The 18,563-nt window shown below is 38.9% G+C and overlaps 2 protein-coding genes across 2 annotated transcripts in view; one reads left to right on the top strand and one right to left on the bottom strand.

Moving 5' to 3' along the window:
* Positions 1-734: 734 nt before the first annotated feature.
* On the top strand, positions 735-9,011 carry wdr74 (WD repeat domain 74; the record flags this gene model as incomplete). The annotated part of the gene is made up of 7 exons (XM_079578171.1): positions 735-953; positions 3,748-4,038; positions 4,110-4,323; positions 5,445-5,744; positions 8,258-8,530; positions 8,876-8,942; positions 9,007-9,011. The coding sequence occupies exons 1-7, from the start codon at positions 868-870 to the stop codon at positions 9,009-9,011; spliced, it is 1,236 nt and encodes a 411-aa protein (XP_079434297.1). The 5' UTR covers positions 735-867.
* A 3,273-nt stretch (positions 9,012-12,284) lies between these two features.
* LOC306979272 (arf-GAP with coiled-coil, ANK repeat and PH domain-containing protein 2) overlaps positions 12,285-18,563 on the bottom strand; it is a gene marked incomplete at its 3' end in the record, with an annotated part of 24,702 nt that continues 18,423 nt past the window's right edge. The window contains exons 20-22 of the mRNA XM_079578149.1: positions 14,379-14,489; positions 13,916-13,977; positions 12,285-12,625 (exon numbers count right to left, since the gene is read on the bottom strand). Of these exons, the coding sequence (XP_079434275.1) occupies positions 12,285-12,625; positions 13,916-13,977; positions 14,379-14,489 (514 nt within the window). The remainder of the gene's footprint in view (positions 12,626-13,915; positions 13,978-14,378; positions 14,490-18,563) is intronic.

Genomic DNA, 18,563 nt, shown 5'->3' with positions numbered 1-18,563 from the left:
AGCAATGCTGTCGCCTAAAAGTGACGTAAGACTGATTTTTTTTCTCGTTTAATTAAAATAAAAATTGTTTTGTTTTTAATTTCCTTTTTATCATTTGCCGAATACATTTCAAATGTAATGTAAAAGAAGTCAAATAATTAATAAAAAATAAAATAACAATTAACCGGAAAAAAACTAAATCATATAAATAAATAAATAAATATAAGAAAATAAATAAATTACGAAGGAGCGTTGTAAAAATATATATATATATAGTAATATAATAATAATAATAATAATAATAATAATAATAATAATAATAATAATAATAATAATAATAATAATAATAATAATTCGGAAAACTGTTATTTTTTTACTGACTGTTTGCGTTATTTTTGTTGTATTTATTGCTATTTATTTTGTTGTTCTCCATTGTTTATTAGTAGTAAATATCGCATAATTATTTCAAAATTACAGAATGTGTATTTTATTATATCGATTTAAACTGTATTTTAATATGTGCTCGTGTAAATATGTTCTTTATATAAATAAATTATAACAAATAAATTATACAAATACAAATCAGTGTTTGTATTTGCATTTTTAGATTGAAGAATTAATGGGGAAACACTTTCTAGGTGTGTTTTTTAAATTTCTAAATAGAAAACGTGAAGCCGGAGAAAACGTTCGTGTTTGTTTATGTTTGTGAATAAAGTTAAAACTCCACGTGTCGTCATCACTCGGCGACGCAGCGTGTGAAGGGAGGAAGGAACCCACGCTGTTCGCGGCTCCTGTCCCGTGTTTACGAGCCGACAGTTCGTAGAACGTGCTTGTTTACTTGTTTGTTTACGTGTTTACCGGCGTGTACCGGAGGAGCGCGTGGCGGGGATGGACGTGTGGCTCGGCGCGGAGACGGGGCTGCTCAAAGGCGTGAGCGTGAGCCGCAAACAGGCCGTGAACTTCAGCAGTGCTGGGTGAGTGACTGTACAATGGTAGTGAGTGGTCAAGCTTTAACAGTGTTCTATGTTTGTGTTATATATTACTGTTTCTAAATACAGCTGAGTTACACTACTTTGAGTTACTTCTTACAAAATATAAACTGAAAATGGTGATAAGGCCACGATCTAGTAGTTTGATGTATGTTCATACATCAATACAAATTAGGGCTACTACACAGTTATTAGGTGATGCAATATCTGTATCGCAAGAAGCCACGATATATCGCACCATCACTAAAGTCATCATCGTTTTTGTTTATCATTTACTAACTTACTTAACTCCCGCCTGAACCGAGAGGATCTTTTTCGTCACGTCATCAGATTATGTTTTTTGTCGGGTATTCAACTCATTTTTGTAACTTTTTTTTAATTTTTTGTCAATTTTTTTTAATTTTTTGTCAATTTTTTGTAATTTTTTTGTCAAATTTTATGACATTTTTGTCTTTTTTTTTCATTCTTTGTTACATTTTTGTCATTTTTTCGTCGATTTTTTATCAATTTTTTATCATTTTTGTGTCACATTTTTGTCATTTTTTTTGTCACATTTTTGTCATTTTTTTGTCAATGTTTTCGTCACTTTTTTGTCACATTTCCATCATTGTTTTCGTCTCAGTTTTGTTGCTATTTTCACAGCTTTTTTCCAGAAGCTTTTGGATTGGGGTAAAGCCAAAGTGGAGAAAATGTGCTCGGTTCAGGTGGGAGTTAAGGGGTTAAATTTTAGTCTTGTTTTGGAACAATTTGCTGGAAAAACTAGTTACTTATGATTTGTGTTTTTATAAGTATGGAACATGTCGTGTTGAAATGGTTGAGTGAAATATCGCAATATCATTATCACGATATTTCACAGCCGTATCACATGTTTCTTCCATATCGTTCAGCCCTAATACAAACTATTTACTTGCACTTTGAACTGGAGTTACTTAAATTGTAATGACTATTATATTACTGTATTTTATTTAAAGGAACAGGCCACCGTTTTCCACACTGAGATCTGTTCTTACCTGAGCTTAGACGAGTTGATGTGTACCTGTCTGGTCTTTGTGTGTGCTCTCAGTCACCAAAGATGTTGTTAGCATTTAGCCTCTCCTCCTCTCCTCTATGGGGCCAAACTGGGGTGAAGTTAGAAACGACCAAGCTCTTCCACGTTTTCCCGATTTAAATACAGTTCCCTGAGCTTTTACACCCAGGGAGCCACTTTGTGTGACAGAGGCCGGTTTTCATCATCGCCAAAACACCGAGGGTTTGGTCCGGCTCCGAGACCCGCCATTACCTTAATGACAAACTGCCACCCAAATAAAAGTATAATTTGTCATATATTGTATTTAACACTTTTTTTTATTGAACAAGCTGTAGATTTGCTTTTAAGATATGATGAAAAACAATAATATTAATTTGAGAAACACTGTTTTACATTATATATGACCAAGTGGGATGTTCTGCAAAGACATTTAAAAAATACACTATAAAATTTCTCGCATTTTTAGAGTACTTTAACCTCTTAACTTCCGCCTGAACCGAGAGGATCTTTTTTTCCATCATTTTATTGTTGGGTATTCAACTCATTTTTGTAGCTTTATTTGTCATTTGTTTTTATAATTTTTTGCCACATTTTTTGCATTTTTTTTGTCATTTTTAAATTTTTTGTCACATTTTTATCACATTTTTGTAATTTTTTTTGTCACATTTTTCGTAAATTTTTTATCAAATTTTGGTCATTTGTTTTGCTACATTTTGGTCATTTTTTGTCACATTTTTGTCTTTTTTTTTGTAAGAGAAAATGAGGATGTAAATTGACAAAAGTGACAAAAATCCATTAAAAAAAGTGACCAAAATCCCCCAAAAAAGTGACAAAAATCAAGCAAGAAAAAGACTAAAATCCAGCACAAAAATGACAAAAATCCAGCAAAAAAGTGACAAAAATCCAGCACAAAAATGACAAAAATCCAGCAAAAAAGTGACAAAAATCCAGCACAAAAATGACAAAAATCCAGCAAAAAAGTGACAAAAATCCAGTGAAAAAGTGACAAAAATCCAGCAAAAAAGTGACAAAAATCCAGCAAAAAAATGCCAAAATCCCCCAAAAAAGTGACAAAAATCCAGCCAGAAAAAGACTAAAATCCAGCACAAAAATGACAAAAATCCAGCAAAAAAGTGACAAAAATCCAGCACAAAAATGACAAAAATCCAGCAAAAAAGTGACAAAAATCCCCCAAAAAAGTGACAAAAATCCAGCACAAAAATGACAAAAATCCAGCAAAAAAGTGACAAAAATCCAGCACAAAAATGACAAAAATCCAGCAAAAAAGTGACAAAAATCCAGTGAAAAAGTGACAAAAATCCAGCAAAAAAGTGACAAAAATCCAGCAAAAAAGTGACAAAAATCCCCCAAAAAAGTGACAAAAATCCAGCAAGAAAAAGACTAAAATCCAGCACAAAAATGACAAAAATCCAGCAAAAAAGTGACAAAAATCCAACAAAAAAGTGACAAAAATCCAGCAAAAAAGTGACAAAAATCCAGCAAAAGAATCGACAAAAACAGCCAAAAAAAAAACAGAAATTCAGCAAAAAAATGTGACAAAACAACAACAAAAAAGTGAAAATAATCCAACAAAAAGTGACAATAATCCAGCAAAAAAGTGACAAAAACACATAAGGGAAATAAAAAGTGACGACAATGGCAAAGACGAGAGAATGCACTTGGTTTTGGCGGGTGGTCAGAGGTCAAGTATATGTTACTAAATAAAGTGATGTATTTCTGTGCCTTCCTCAGCGCGACCCGCCTGAGCCGCGAGCAGGAGGTGCGTGCGCTCTGCTGGGCCGCCCCCGGGGAGGCGGAGGTGCTGGTGGGGCAGGCGGACGGGATCGTGAGGACGTTCAGCACCGAGAAGGGCGCGTTCGCCTCCTCGCGGCGCTGCGGCGAGCCGGCCGACGGCTGCTTCAGCGGGCTCCTTGCGCTCGGCCCCGCCCTGGCCACGTGCACGGAGACGGGAGCCGTGCGCGTGTGGAAGGAGGGCGAGGACGAGGCGGCGACGGAGGTGCAGGCGGGCGGACACGTGAGCAGGTGAGTGCGGGGGCGTGGCCGGTGGAGGGTCGTGTGTGGGTCCTCTCTGACGCTGAACACGCTCTCCTCAGGATGCGCCAGAGCCCGGTGGAGCCTCAGCGAGTGGCCACGGGGGGGAAGGAGAACCCGCTGAAGATCTGGGACCTGGAGAACCCGGACAAGCCCGTGTTCAGCGCCAAAAACCTGCGCGACACCTACCTGGACCTGCGGCAGCCCCACTGGGTCAGAGACATGGCCTTCCTCCCGCAGTCCGACAAAGTGGTCACCTGCACCGGCTACCACCAGGTGAGGACCGCCCCCCCCCTCCAAGTCTGCTTTTCCCCACACAAAGTACTCCTATTGGCCGGGCTCGCGGGCCACATCTGGCTCGCGAGATGATTGAATCCGGCCCATGACTTGTAGGCCATAAATTCCTGAGTTTGTCAAAAATCTAAGTGTGATTTTATTAAGGAGCATTTGTTTAATCTCTTAACTCCCGCCTGAACCGAGAGCTCCAGTTCAGCTTTACCCAAATCCTGTAGGCCAGTGTAGCGCCTCATTTGAAAGCTAAGATCTACAAAACTCATCTGAATGGATCTTTTTCCTCACGTCATCAGATCTTTTCCATCTTTTTGGGGGGGGTTACAACTCATTTAAGTAACTTTTTTGCCTTTTTTTTGTCTTTTTTTTGTTATTTTTTCGTCACTTTTTTGTCACTTTTTTTGTAATTTTTTTAGTCTTTTTTTAGTCTTTTTTTTGTCTTTTTTTGTAATTTTTTCGTCACTTTTTCGTCACTTTTTTGTAATTTTTTCGTCACTTTTTTGTCACTTTTTTTGTCACATTTTTTATCTTTTTTTTGTCTTTTTTTTGTTATTTTTTCGTCACTTTTTCGTCACTTTTTCGTCACTTTTTTTGTCACTTTTTTTGTCACTTTTTTGTCTTTTTTTTGTCTTTTTTCGTCACTTTTTTGTCACTTTTTTTGTCATTTTTTGTCACATTTTTTTATCTTTTTTTTTGTCTTTTTTTGTTATTTTTTCGTCACTTTTTCGTCACTTTTTTGTCATTTTTTTTGTCACATTTATTGTCATTTTTTGTCTTTTTTTTTGTCTTTTTTTTGTTATTTTTTTGTCACTTTTTTGTCATTTTTTGGTCTTGTTTGTCACATTTTTGTCATTTCTTCGTCATATTTTCATCACTTTTTTGTCATTTTTTCATCCTTTTTTTAATCACTTTTTTGTCACATCTTCGTCATATTTTTTGTCTCAGTTTTGTCGCTATTTTCACACCTTTTTTCCAGAAGCTTTTGGATTGGGGTAAAGCCAAAGTGCTCGGTTCAGGTGGGAGTTAAGGGGTTAATGGACCCGACACTCCCCGTTATATATTTTGGCCCCCCAGGAGAATATTAATATTATAAATGTGTTTGTCAGGTGCACGTGTTCGACCCCAGCTCCCCGCGGCGCCGGCCCGTCCTCGAGGCCGTGTTCGGGGAGTGTCCTCTGACCGCGCTCTCGCTCACGGCCGACGGCCTCACGGTGGCCGTGGCCAACACTCAGGGGCAGATGGCGCTGTTGGACCTGAGGAAGGGGCTGGTGCGCGGCGTCCTGAAGGGGGCGACGGGGAGCATCAGGGCGCTGCAGTGTCACCCGGCGCTGCCGCTCATCGCCTCCTGCGGCCTGGACCGGTTCCTGCGAATCCACAGCCTGGAGGACCGAAAGCTCCAGCACAAGGTCAGTCACAGAGGACATGTCAGTACATCTGTGTTCCAGGTTTATCTAAAGTCTCTTATTTAACCTTTTAACTCCCACCTCAACATGTTTTCTACTGTTCTCCAAATTCTCCAAACCTAAAAGCTTCTTTAAAATAGCGCCAAAAAACGAGAAGAAAATGAGGATGTAAATTGACAAAAAGACAAAAATCCAGCAAAAAAGTGACAAAAATCCAGCAAAAAAAAAAGACAAAAATCCAGCAAAAAAAAAGACAAAAATCCAGCAAAAAAAGTGACAAAATCCAGCTTAAAAAGTGACAAAAATCCAGCAAAAAAAAGTGACAAAATCCAGCAAAAAAAGACAAAAATCCAGCAAAAAAGTGACAAAAATTCAGCCAAAAAATTACAAAAAATCAGCAAAAAAAAGACAAAAATTCAGCCAAAAAAATACTAAAAATCTGCAAAAAAAAGTCAAAAATTCAGCAAAAAAGGGACAAAAATTCAGCAAAAAATGACAACAATCCAGAAAAAAAAGTGACAAAAATCCAGAAAAAAAAGTGACAAAATCCAGCAAAAAAAGACAAAAGTTCAGCCAAAAAATTACAAAAATTCAGCAAAAAAAATACACAAAATCAGCAAAAAAGTGACAAAAATTCAGACAAAAAATTACAAAAATTCAGAAAAAAAGACAAAAAATCAGCAAAAAAGTGACAAAAATTCAGCAAAAAAAGACAAAATCCAGCAAAAAATTGACTAAAATCCAGAAAAATTTGACAAAAATCCAGAAAAAAAGTGACAAAAATCCAGAAAAAAAGTGACAAAAATCCAGAAAAAAAGTGACAAAAATCCAGAAAAAAAAGACAAAAATCCAGGAAAAAAAAGTGACAAAATCAGCAAAAAAGTGACAAAAATTCAGCCAAAAAATTACAAAAATTCAGCAAGAAAAGTCAAAAATTCAGCAAAAAAGTGTCAAAAATCCAGCAAAAAAGTGACAAAAATCCAGCAAAAAAGTGACAAAAGTCCAGCAAAAAAAGACAAAAATTCAGCAAAAAAGTGACAAAAGTCCAGCAAAAAAAGACAAAAATCCAGCAAAAAATTGACAAAAATCCAGAAAAATTGGACAAAAATCCAGCAAAAAAGTGACAAAAATCCAGCAAAAAAGACAAAAATCCAGAAAAAAAGTGACAAAATCCAGCAAAAAAAAAGACAAAAATCCAGCAAAAAAAAGACAAAAATCCAGCAAAAAAAAGACAAAAATCCAGCAAAAAAAGACAAAAATCCAGCAAAAAAAAAGACAAAAATCCAGCAAAAAAAAGTGACAAAATCCAGCAAAAAAAGACAAAAATCCAGCAAAAAAGTGACAAAAATTCAGCCAAAAAATTACAAAAAATCAGCAAAAAAAAGACAAAAATTCAGCCAAAAAAATACTAAAAATCTGCAAAAAAAAGTCAAAAATTCAGCAAAAAAGGGACAAAAATTCAGCAAAAAATGACAACAATCCAGAAAAAAAAGTGACAAAAATCCAGCAAAAAAAGTGACAAAATCCAGCAAAAAAAGACAAAAGTTCAGCCAAAAAATTACAAAAATTCAGCAAAAAAAATACACAAAATCAGCAAAAAAGTGACAAAAATTCAGACAAAAAATTACAAAAATTCAGAAAAAAAAGACAAAAAATCAGCAAAAAAGTGACAAAAATTCAGCAAAAAAGTGACAAAAATTCAGAAAAAAAAGACAAAATCCAGCAAAAAATTGACTAAAATCCAGAAAAAATTGACAAAAATCCAGAAAAAAAGTGACAAAAATCCAGAAAAAAAGTGACAAAAATCCAGAAAAAAAGTGACAAAAATCCAGTAAAAAAAGACAAAAATCCAGGGAAAAAAAGTGACAAAATCAGCAAAAAAGTGACAAAAATTCAGCCAAAAAATTACAAAAATTCAGCAAGAAAAGTCAAAAATTCAGCAAAAAAGTGTCAAAAATCCAGCAAAAAAAGACAAAAATTCAGCAAAAAAGTGACAAAAGTCCAGCAAAAAAAGACAAAAATCCAGCAAAAAATTGACAAAAATCCAGAAAAATTGGACAAAAATCCAGCAAAAAAGTGACAAAAATCCAGCAAAAAAGACAAAAATCCAGAAAAAAAGTGACAAAATCCAGCAAAAAAAAGACAAAAATCCAGCAAAAAAAAGACAAAAATCCAGCAAAAAAGTGACAAAAATCCAGCAAAAAAGACAAAAATCCAGCAAAAAAGTGACAAAAATCCAGCAAAAAAAGACAAAAATCCAGCAAAAAATTGACAAAAATCCAGAAAAATTTGACAAAAATCCAGCAAAAAAGACAAAAATCCAGAAAAAAAGTGACAAAATCCAGCAAAAAAAAGACAAAAATCCAGCAAAAAAGTGACAAAAATCCAGCAAAAAAGTGACAAAAATCCAGAAAAAAAGACAAAAATCCAGAAAAAAAGTGACAAAATCCAGCAAAAAAAGACAAAAAAATGTATAAAAATTTGCCAAAAAAATATTTATGTCTCTGTGTTCCCAGGTTTACCTGAAGTCCCGTCTGAACTGCCTGCTCTTCTCCAGCTCAGACCCAAACGCTGAGGCTCCTCCGCTGAAGGTCAAAGAGGAAGAGGAGGAGGACGAGGTGTGGGACGCCATGGAGCACGTGCACGAGCAAGGGGGCGTGCACGAGGAGGAGGAGGAAGTGCAGGAAGAGGACCAGAGCGTGGACAAAGAGGAGGAGGAGGAAGTGCAGGAGGAGGACCAGAGCGTGGACAAAGAGGAGGAGGAGGAAGTGCAGGAGGAGGACCAGAGCGTGGACAAAGAGGAGGAGGAGGAAGTGCAGGAGGAGGACCAGAGCGTGGACAAAGAGGAGGAGGAGGAAGTGCAGGAGGAGGACCAGAGCGTGGACAAAGAGGAGGAGGAGGAAGTGCAGGAGGAGGACCAGAGCGTGGACAAAGAGGAGGAGGAGGATGTGCCGGAGGAGAAGGTGCAGGAGGACCAGAGCGTGGACAAAGAGGAAGTGCAGGACATCGCAGTGAAGACCAAGAGGAAAACTGAAGCTAAAGATCAGAAAAGGAGAAAGAAGCGGAAGAAAGGGCAGGACTGAGGAGGTGAGGCTCTGCTTTGTTCTAGCTCATCCTGGTGTGTCCAACGTAAGGATCACGGGCCAAATCACGGCCCTTACTCCAGTTCTCGCTGCATTGGCCACATCTCCATAGCCACAGGTTCATTCGAGAGGTTGAATCTGACAAAAGTAAATCCTAATTCTTTGTATTTGTTCGTCCACAGCTTGAGCCGGAGCCGCAGAGACTTTCTCACAGACAGAACAGTTTTCAGAGACTGATCCTGGAAAACGTCGCCTTTCTGTGGCTTTTACACAGAAGATCTACAGAACTCATGGAGGATTTTATCAGTCACGAGCCACTGATAATGAACCGGAGCAACGCTGTCAGGATTCAACGGGATGAAAGTATTTGAGTAAAAGTACTGATACTGCAAAGATCAGGACCACGATGAACAGATGATCCTGTGGTTCTCAGACTTTTCACTCCCAGTTCCATCAGATCAGGATGGAATTCAGACAAACCCGGGTCTAGACTAGGCCTAGGTTTAACTAATGTTTAACTCCTTAACTCCCACCTGAACCGAGCACATTTTCTCCAGTTTGGCTTTACCCCAGTCCAAAAGCTTCTGGAAAAAAGGTGAGAAAATGGCCACAAAACTGAGACGAAAACAATGATGGAAATGTGACAAAAAAGTGACAAAAAATTGATGAAAAAATGACAAATATTTGACAAAAATTTGACAAGAAAGTGGCAAAAATGTCACAAAAATGTCACAAGAAATTGACAAAAAAAATTGGCAAAAATTTGACAAAAATACAGTGTTGATTTCGTCGACTAAAATATTTAGTCTTAATTTTAGTCAAAGTGATATTTTTGTGACTAAAATTGGACTAAAACTAAATTAAAAGTTTCTCATGAGACTAAAACTGTGACTAAAATGTCCAGATATTTTAGTCGACTAAAATAAGACTAAATAAAAATGAAAAGGAGAGACTAAAATCATCCAAACTTCTATTGAGCGTCTGAAAGAGCCTCAGATCATGTAAATTCTCTGTTAAAGGATCAGCTCTGAGCTTTGTTCATGTGGAGCAGCTCCATGAAGCAGAGGAACGACATTAAATATGATTATAATGAATATTATCAAAGCAAAGTCGACTATATTGACATGCAATATTAGTCGACTAAAACCAGACTAAAATTGAAAAGATTTTTTCGACTAAATTTCGACTAAAATTAAATTACATTTTAGTCAAAAGACTAAAACTAAAATAAAATATGTTGTCAAAATGAACACTGCAAAAATGTGAAAAAAAATTGCCTTTTTTTTTTTTTAAATTGACAAAAAAAAATGTCAAAATTTGGATTAAAAAAAAAAAAAAAAATTGACAAAAAAATGTCAATTTTTTATCCAATTGTTGTAATTTTTTGGCACATTTTTGTATTTTCTTTGTCAAATTTTATCACAAAAAATTACAAAATTTGGATAAAAAATTGACGAAAAAATTACAAAAATTTGACTAAAAAATGTGACAAAAAATGGATGAAAAAAGGTCAAATTTTATCACATTTTTGTATTTTCTTTGACAAATTTTACCACGTTTGTCAAAGAAAATACAAAAATGTGACAAAAAAAATTACAACAATTGGATTAAAAAATTACGAAAAAATGACTAAAATGTGATACAAAATTGACCAAAAAATGACCAAAAAAGTTACATAAATGAGTTGAATACCCAACAAAAAAAATGATGGAAAAAAAATGTGATGACGTGAGGAAAAAGATCCTCTCGGTTCAGGCGGGGGTTAAGAGGTTAAACCGAGTCTAAACCAGAAAACTCACCTTTAACCTTAAGGCTTAACTGAAGCATCGATGGTTTATAGAATCTGTCATAGACAAAGTAAGACACTGCATTTTCACACAGACTATTGTTGTTTTGGGCATTGAATAAACTTATAAAGCAGAAATTGTGACTAAAACGGGTCATTTTAACACGAGTGGAAAACCTCAGTCTAATCCTGAAGTCTGTCCGTCAGTCTCTTCTGGGTAAGTCCACGCTGACCCCATGATCTGTATGTTGCCTTTAAAGCGTTTGCGTCTGTTGAGTTTTGTATAAACAAATAAAGATGTACAAAGATGATACAACAGTGGTTTTATTTCATGACATCAGTCTGGACCCGGTGTCTCCGTGAGTCTGAGGTTTGACTCAGACTTGTCCACGAAACAAATGCATTGAAAAAGGTGGAAAGGAGTGATTTCAAACTTCTGCCCAGTTCTCCTCTTCAACTCCTCCAGATCTGCTCTGAATGACTTCACAGGGTTCCATTACATCGTTAATAAAAAAAAATCTAGGTTTATGCGAGATGGTGCTCACAACATCTCCAGAGGGTCAACCCAGCGTCCCAGGCACACTCCCCTCAGCTTCTATCCCCGTTTCATCTATCAGCCCAGGTATTATCTTTCCTTTTAACCTCTTAACTCCCGCCTGAACCAAGAGCATTTTCTCCAGTTCAGCTTTACCCAAATCCTGTAGGCCAGTGTAACGCCTCATTTGAAAGCTAAGATCTAGAAAAATAAATTAATCTTTTTCCTCACATCAGATTTTTTTTCATCACTTTTTTTGTTGGGCAGTCATCTCATTTTTGTCAAATTTTCGTGAGTTTTTTTGTCACTTTCTCGTCAAATTTTTAGATTTTTTTTGGTCCATTTTTTTTGCCACTTTTTTGTAAATTTTTCTCATTTTAATCATTTTTTTTTGTCACATTTTATCACATTTTTTGTCTTTTTTTTTGTCAATTCCTTGTGACATTTTTTGTCACTTTTTCACATTTTCATCCTTGTTCTCGTCTCAGTTTTGTTGCTATTTTCACACCTTTTTTCCAGAAGCTTTTAGATAGGGGGTAAAGCTGGAGAAAATGTGTCTGAGTGATGACAATCTTTTTTAGTAGGTCGGTCATGGATGTTGCCACAAACCCCCTACATCCCACTTCGACCGGAAGCACCTTGATCTTCATGTCATGAACTGAGGACTCTTTATTAAAAGTTGCAGTTATCATTTCAGATGTGTAACATTTGGGGAGTCGATATTTCACATTGAAACGTGGATTTGACTCATGATTACGTCCGTGACTGTGATGTAAGAAACTGCAAATATAAAATAAACCAAGAATCAGATTAAAATTCTCGTTAAGTGCCAGAATAAAAGTAAGTGCCTCGTCTGAAATGTGTCTGACCTTTTAGTGAAAACATAACAAGTGTTTCTGACCCTGTAACATTCAAGACTCTGTAACAGCAGTTCTACAGCAAACCTCCCTTTTTCACACAGGTTAACATTGATCAAACAGACATTAAAATATTCCTAAAACACCAATAACAGCTCTGTCCTCCAGTTCATGTTCAAAGTCTCTTCTCACATTCATCAAACACACAGTTCTGTTAAAAACATGATCTTCCTCTGCACCTCAGTGTTTGACCTTTTCATCATGTTGGAAATGTTTCTCGGTTCACTCCACATTTGGCAGATGCTCCTCCCCCTCTGCGTGGAGCCCCTCCCCCTCTGCATGGAGCCCCTCCCCCTCTGCGTGGAGCTCCTCCCCCTCTGCGTGGAGCTCCTCCCCCTCTGCGTCCAGCCCCTCCCCCTCTACGTGGAGCCCCTCCCCCTCTGCGTCCAGCTCCTCCCCCTCTGCGTGGAGCTCCTCCCCCTCTGCGTGAAGCTCCTCCCCCGCTGCGTCCAGCTCCTCCCCCTCTGCGCCGCGGCTGAACTTGCGTCGGCTCAGTCTGTCCGGTTCGTGAGACGCCATCGCGCTGAAGTCTCGGAAAATGTCCTGGAACGTCTCGTCGTCTCCTGAGCAAAACCATCACAGTTTTATAAACATGTGTGTGTTATTTTCACTGGATTTATATGAAAATGGTTCATAGATGTTCCTCAGTGTGATGGATGAAGCCTGGTGAGGTCAGTATCATCATCGTTTTGCTCCTATTGACCTCTTAACTCCCGCCTGAACTGAGAGGATCTTTGTCCTCACGTCATCAGATTTTTTTTCCATCATTTTTTTGTTGGGTATTCAACTCATTTTTGTAACTTTATTCCCTTTTTTTTGTTTTTTTGTTTTTTGTCACATTTTTGTCATTTTTTTGTAATTTTTGTTCCAATTTTTTTTTTTTTTTTTTTTTTTTTTATTCAATTGTGACATTTTTGCCACTTTTGCCACTTTTTCATACATTTTTCATCACTTTTTTGTAAAAAAAATTATCACATTTTTGTCATTTTTTCTTCATTTTTTAATCATATTTTTAAATTTTTTTGTAACATTTTGCCACATTTTTGTCATTTCTTCGTCAATTTTTTTTCATTTCTTGTGACATTTTGTAAAAAAAATTATCACATTTTGTCACATTTTTGTCACATTTGTGTCATTTTTTTGTAATTTTTTGGTCAAATTTTTGTCATTTTTTATCAATTTTTTGTCATTTAATTATTTTATTTTGTCATTTTTTGTCACATTTTTGTAATTTTTTTGTCTTTAAATTTTTTTTGTAATTTTTTTGTCAAATTCTTTATCATATTTTTCTATTTTTTTGGAACATTTTGTCACATATTTGTCTTTTTTTTAAATCAAATTTTTGTCATTTTTAGTCCATTTTTAGTCCATTTCTTGTGACATTTTTGCCACTTTTTCATAAATTTGTTGTCACATTTGTGTAATTTTTTTGTAATTTTTTTGTCAAATAAAAAAAAAAGTTGTCAAATTTTTATCACATTTATGTCACATTTTTGTAACTTTTTTGTCATTTTTTGTCAATTTCTTGAGACATTTTCGTGACATTTTCGCCACTTTTTCATCAATTTTTCGTCTCTTTTTTTGTCAATGTTTTCTCACTTTTTTGTCACACTTCCATCATTGTTTTCGTCTCAGTTCTGTCTATTTTCACAGCTTTTTTCCAGAAGCTTTTGGACTGGGGGTAAAGCCAAACTGGAGAAAATGTGCTCGGTTCAGGTGGGAGTTAAGAGGTTAAGAAAAGGCGAGTTGCCATTTTTAAGGTCTGAATCATTAGGGACGGGAAGAGGAGAGAAACTCACAGTGTCTGATGGAAACGAGATCCAGATCAGCAAATAAACAAAGTCTGGACTCACCGACGGCTCCGAACGCTCCCTCCGAGTCCTTCATCTCCTCGTTCATTCGGGCCATTCTCAGCCTGCAACACACGAGTCTGCGGTTAGAGAATATTTAGTTGATAATTGATCATTGAATTGAATATTTAATTGCACTGACAACATGCACAGCCAGGGTTAAATGGTTGCTTTTACTATGTTGATATTTTAGTTACAAAGATTTGTTCAGATGCGCCCTGTGTATGTCCCTCCCGTCTTTAGCCGCTGCTGTCTCCCACAAAGGAAATGACCATATTTGGATTACAGCGTCATCTCGGTCACAGCCTTTCGTGCTACACATGGATACCAAACATGTCAGTATTTGTGAATGAAAAGGAGCGACACAGCCATGATGGAGAGATACTCAACAAAACGTCACAATTAAACATCTTAAAGGGAGAGTTTGGTCTGTTTTTTACTCTGACAGAGTTAAAAAAGTACCCACAGAGTGACGATGTCGGCGTGGGCGGTCTCCATGGCGATGGCCAGCGGGTCGTGTCCTCGCTCGTCCGCCGCGTACTGATTGGCTCCTCGCTTCAGCAGCAGACACACCTGACTGCGAACACAGGTGAGGGAGGGGAAGCCGGTCAGTGCACTGAAAAAGCTTCTACTATGACAGGCTGATAAACAAAAACCAGCGCGGTCAAAAATTTAACAAAAATGTGACAAAACTGAAACAAAAATGTGACAAAAATGAAACAAAAATGTGACAAAAATGAAACAAAAATGTGACAAAAATGAAACAAAAATGTGACAAAAATGTGACAAAAATGTGACAAAAATGTGACAAAAATGTGACAATAATTCAACCAAAAAATGACAAAAATTCAACAAAAAAGTGACAAAAATTCATCAAAAAATGACAAAAATTCAACAAAAAAGTGACAAAAATTCAAGAAAAAAGTGACAAAATTTCAACAAAAAAGTGACAAAAATTTAACCAAAAAGTGACAAAAATTCAACAAAAAAGTGACAAAAATGTAACCAAAAAAGTGACAAAAATTTAACCAAAAAGTGACAAAAATTCAACAAAAAAGTGACAAAAATTCAACAAAAAAGTGACAAAAATTTAACCAAAAAAGTGACAAAAATTTAACCAAAAAGTGACAAAAATTCAACAAAAAAGTGACAAAAATTCAACAAAAAAGTGACAAAAATTCAACAAAAAAGTGACAAAAAAGTGACAAAAATTCAACAAAAAAGTGACAAAAGTTCAACAAAAAAGTGACAAAATTCATCCAAAAAGTGACAAAAAAGTGACAAAAATTCATCCAAAAAGTGACAAAAAATCAACAAAAATTCAACAAAAAGTGAGAAAAACTTGACAAAAATGTGACCAAAAACAACATAAAAAAGGTGACTCAACACAGCAACAACGCGAGGAAAAAGATCAGTTTTGTGGGTCTTAGCTTTCAACTGAGGTGTTACACAGGCCTATATAACAGCCAAAGAGGACAGAACGCATTTGGTTCAGGCGGGTGGTCAGAGGTTAAAGTCCCATTAGAATCCTGTCTACCCAGTGTCTTTTGGAGTCGCCCCGGCCACAAGGGGGCGGTGTTACAGCAGCTCCATGAGGATCAAAGAGAAGCACGTTCCTCACCCACTGGCTGAAAGTCTTTTCTACTGACTAAAGTTTTTGAATATTGTTTCCACTTTTGGACATATTTATGATGAAATAAATAGAGCTGGAAAAGAGGACTTGGAACTTTGGGACAGTTTTTGTTTTGTGTGAACTGGAATTAGAGAAATTTCCAACAAAGACTAGAAATCTGCAGAGGGGGTATTCTGCTTTTTTCAGTCCCATAGCACCAGTCTATATCACACTACAATGATGACAAACCTTCTGTTGGTCTGTAAATGCAGTAAATTAGAATAACTGCCTTGTATAAAATGTCTCTCTCAAAATGGCTGTAGTGAATGTCTTGAAATAGGCCTCTGTCTCTTTAAGAACCTCTGAGCCTTTAGACACGCCCCCTCCACACGCTGTCTGTGGCATCAGTGGGGAGGGGGTTCTGCTGAGGAGCAGTGGTTGGTTACTCGGCTGGTGACCAAAGCTCGGAGGCGTCTCCAGGAGGTGGGGGCGTTCCTAGGAGGACTCAGGCAAACCTATCCCTAAAATGGCCGCCATCAGAGTTTTTACAGATTACTCAAACATACGTGAATGTGCCAAGGCAACACTTCAGGCATGTTTTTAATGAGGGAATGACAGAATAACATGATGTAAAGCTTGAAAAAGTCCATTTTGCATAATACCCCCCCTTTAAACCTGTGCGGGTCATGAATGATCTGTGTGTTTAAGAAAACTGGGTTTTCTCCTGAACTGAAGAGATCACAGCTCGTCTTAATGTGTCTGAAAGTGGCTCAACCTGAAAAACATGGGATTTTTTTATTTATTTCACAACACTTGTATAGAACAGGTGAGAGGAGCTCCCTCTGCTGGAGCGTGTGAGCGTCAGTGCAGGTATGAGTGGAACGAGGATACTGGAGTGTGAGAGTCACAGCTGCAGCGACAGTTCAGTTTTTACACTCGTCTGCCGTGGACGAGCTGCTCAGACTCACACATGGCTGACGGCCGCGCTGACCTGGACGACCTGACCTGCCCCGTGTGTCTGGAGCCCTTTAAGGAGCCGCTGACTCTGGGATGTAAGCACAGCGTCTGCCGCAGCTGTTTAGTGAAGCACTGGGACCGGACCAAAGCCAAGGCCTGTCCCGTCTGCAAGAGGAAGTCTTCTAAAGAGATCATCTATGTCAACTTCCCCAAGTGTGAGACGCCGGTGTGCGGCGCTCACCCCGAGGGGACCTCCCTCTTCTGCTTGGACGAGGCGCGGCTCGTGTGTCCGGTCTGTGAGTTTTCTCAGCACAGAGAGCACACGGTGGTTCCTTTAGAGCAGGCGGAGACTCGTCTGAAGCAGCAGCTCCACACTGAGCTGCAGTCTCTGCTGAAGGTCCGAGCAGAGGCGCAGTCTTTAAAGCAGCTCTATAAAACCCTCCTGCAGCACTCGGAGAAACAGGCCTCTGTCAGCGAGGCCCACGTCAGGGCCGAGTTCAGCCGGATCCGCAGGTTTCTGCAGCAGGAGGAGGAGCTCCGGCTGAAGGCTGTGAGGGAGGAGCAGAGCAGACAGGCCCAGACTGTGAGCCCTGAGCTGGGCAGGATCAGAGACACACTGGCCTCTGTGGAGCGGAGCATCCAGGAGCTACAGACACAGCTGCAGAAGACCCAGGTGGACTTCATCTCCTCTTATAAACCAGCCCAGACCCACAGCCCAGAGCCGCTCCCTCAGCCCAGGCCAGACCTGCACTTTAACCAGGCCAAGCTCCAGGGGAACCTGGCCTTCAGGGTCTGGAAGAAGATGGGCGGCATCGTCCAATTCAGTCCAGTGGTTCTGGACCCCAACACAGCAGACCCACGGCTCGGTCTGTCTGAAGATCTGACCAGCGTGAGGTACTTAGACCCTAATGTAGACCCCCCTAAGACCCCTGCTCCTGTAGACCTCCCTGAGGCCCTTCCTCCTGTAGACCTCGCTGAGGCCCTTCCTCCTGTAGACCTCGCTGAGGCCCTTCCTCCTGTAGACCTCCCTGAGGCCCTTCCTCCTGTAGACCTCAGCCTGCCCCTGGTCCTTGGGTCTAAGGGCGTCCAGTCTGGGACGTGCCACTGGGACGTGGAGGTGGGAGATCATCAGCACTGGGCCGTGGGATTCGCCAAACAGTCGGTGGACAGGAAGCCGCGCAGCCTGACGCCGCAGACGGGCTTCTGGTTTCTGGGATTCGAAAACGACGAGTATCGAACTTTTAACACGACTCTGGAGCAGAAGCGTCGCCTGAAGAAGATCTGCGTCCAGCTGAACTACGCCCGGGGAACCGTGAGCTTCTACGACCCCGGCGACATGACCCTGATCCACAAACTCACCGACTCCTTCACCGAGACGCTGCTCCCCTTCGTCAGCGTCGGGCGGACGGACGCCGACTGCAGGACGCAAGAGCTGCGCATCCGCCCGAGGCTCGGCCAGGTGCTCCCCAACGATTAAACAACAAGAACATCCGCCCGAGGCTCGGCCAGGTGCTCCCCAACGATTAGACAAGAACATCCGCCCGAGGCTCGGCCAGGTGCTCCCCAACGAGTAAACAACAAGAACATCCGCCCGAGGCTCGGCCAGGTGCTCCCCAACGATTAAACAACAAGAACATCCGCCCGAGGCTCGGCCAGGTGCTCCCCAACGATTAAACAACAAGAACATCCGCCCGAGGCTCGGCCAGGTGCTCCCCAACGATTAACCTCTTAACTCCCGCTTGAACCGAGAGGATCTTTTTCCTCACGTCATCAGATTTTTTTCCCATCATTTTTTTGTTGGGTATTCAACTCGTTTTTGTAACTTTTTTGTCATTTTTTTCGTCAATTTTTTATCATATTTTTGTAATATTTTTGTCATTTTTTCATCCGTTTTTTAATCAATTTTTTATCATTTTTTTGTCACATTTTTTTGTCATTTTTTTGAGACATTTTTGCCACTTTTTCATCAACTTTTTGTCACTTTTTTGTTAATGTTTTATCGCTTTTTTTGTCACATTTCCATCATTGTTTTCGTCTCAGTTTTGTTGCTATTTTCACAACTTTTTTCCAGAAGCTTTTGGA

This window comes from Gobius niger (assembly GCF_951799975.1).
Source record: "Gobius niger genome assembly, chromosome: 1".
Lineage (NCBI taxonomy): Eukaryota > Metazoa > Chordata > Actinopteri > Gobiiformes > Gobiidae > Gobius > Gobius niger.
This window is presented reverse-complemented; position numbering and strand designations above follow the sequence as displayed.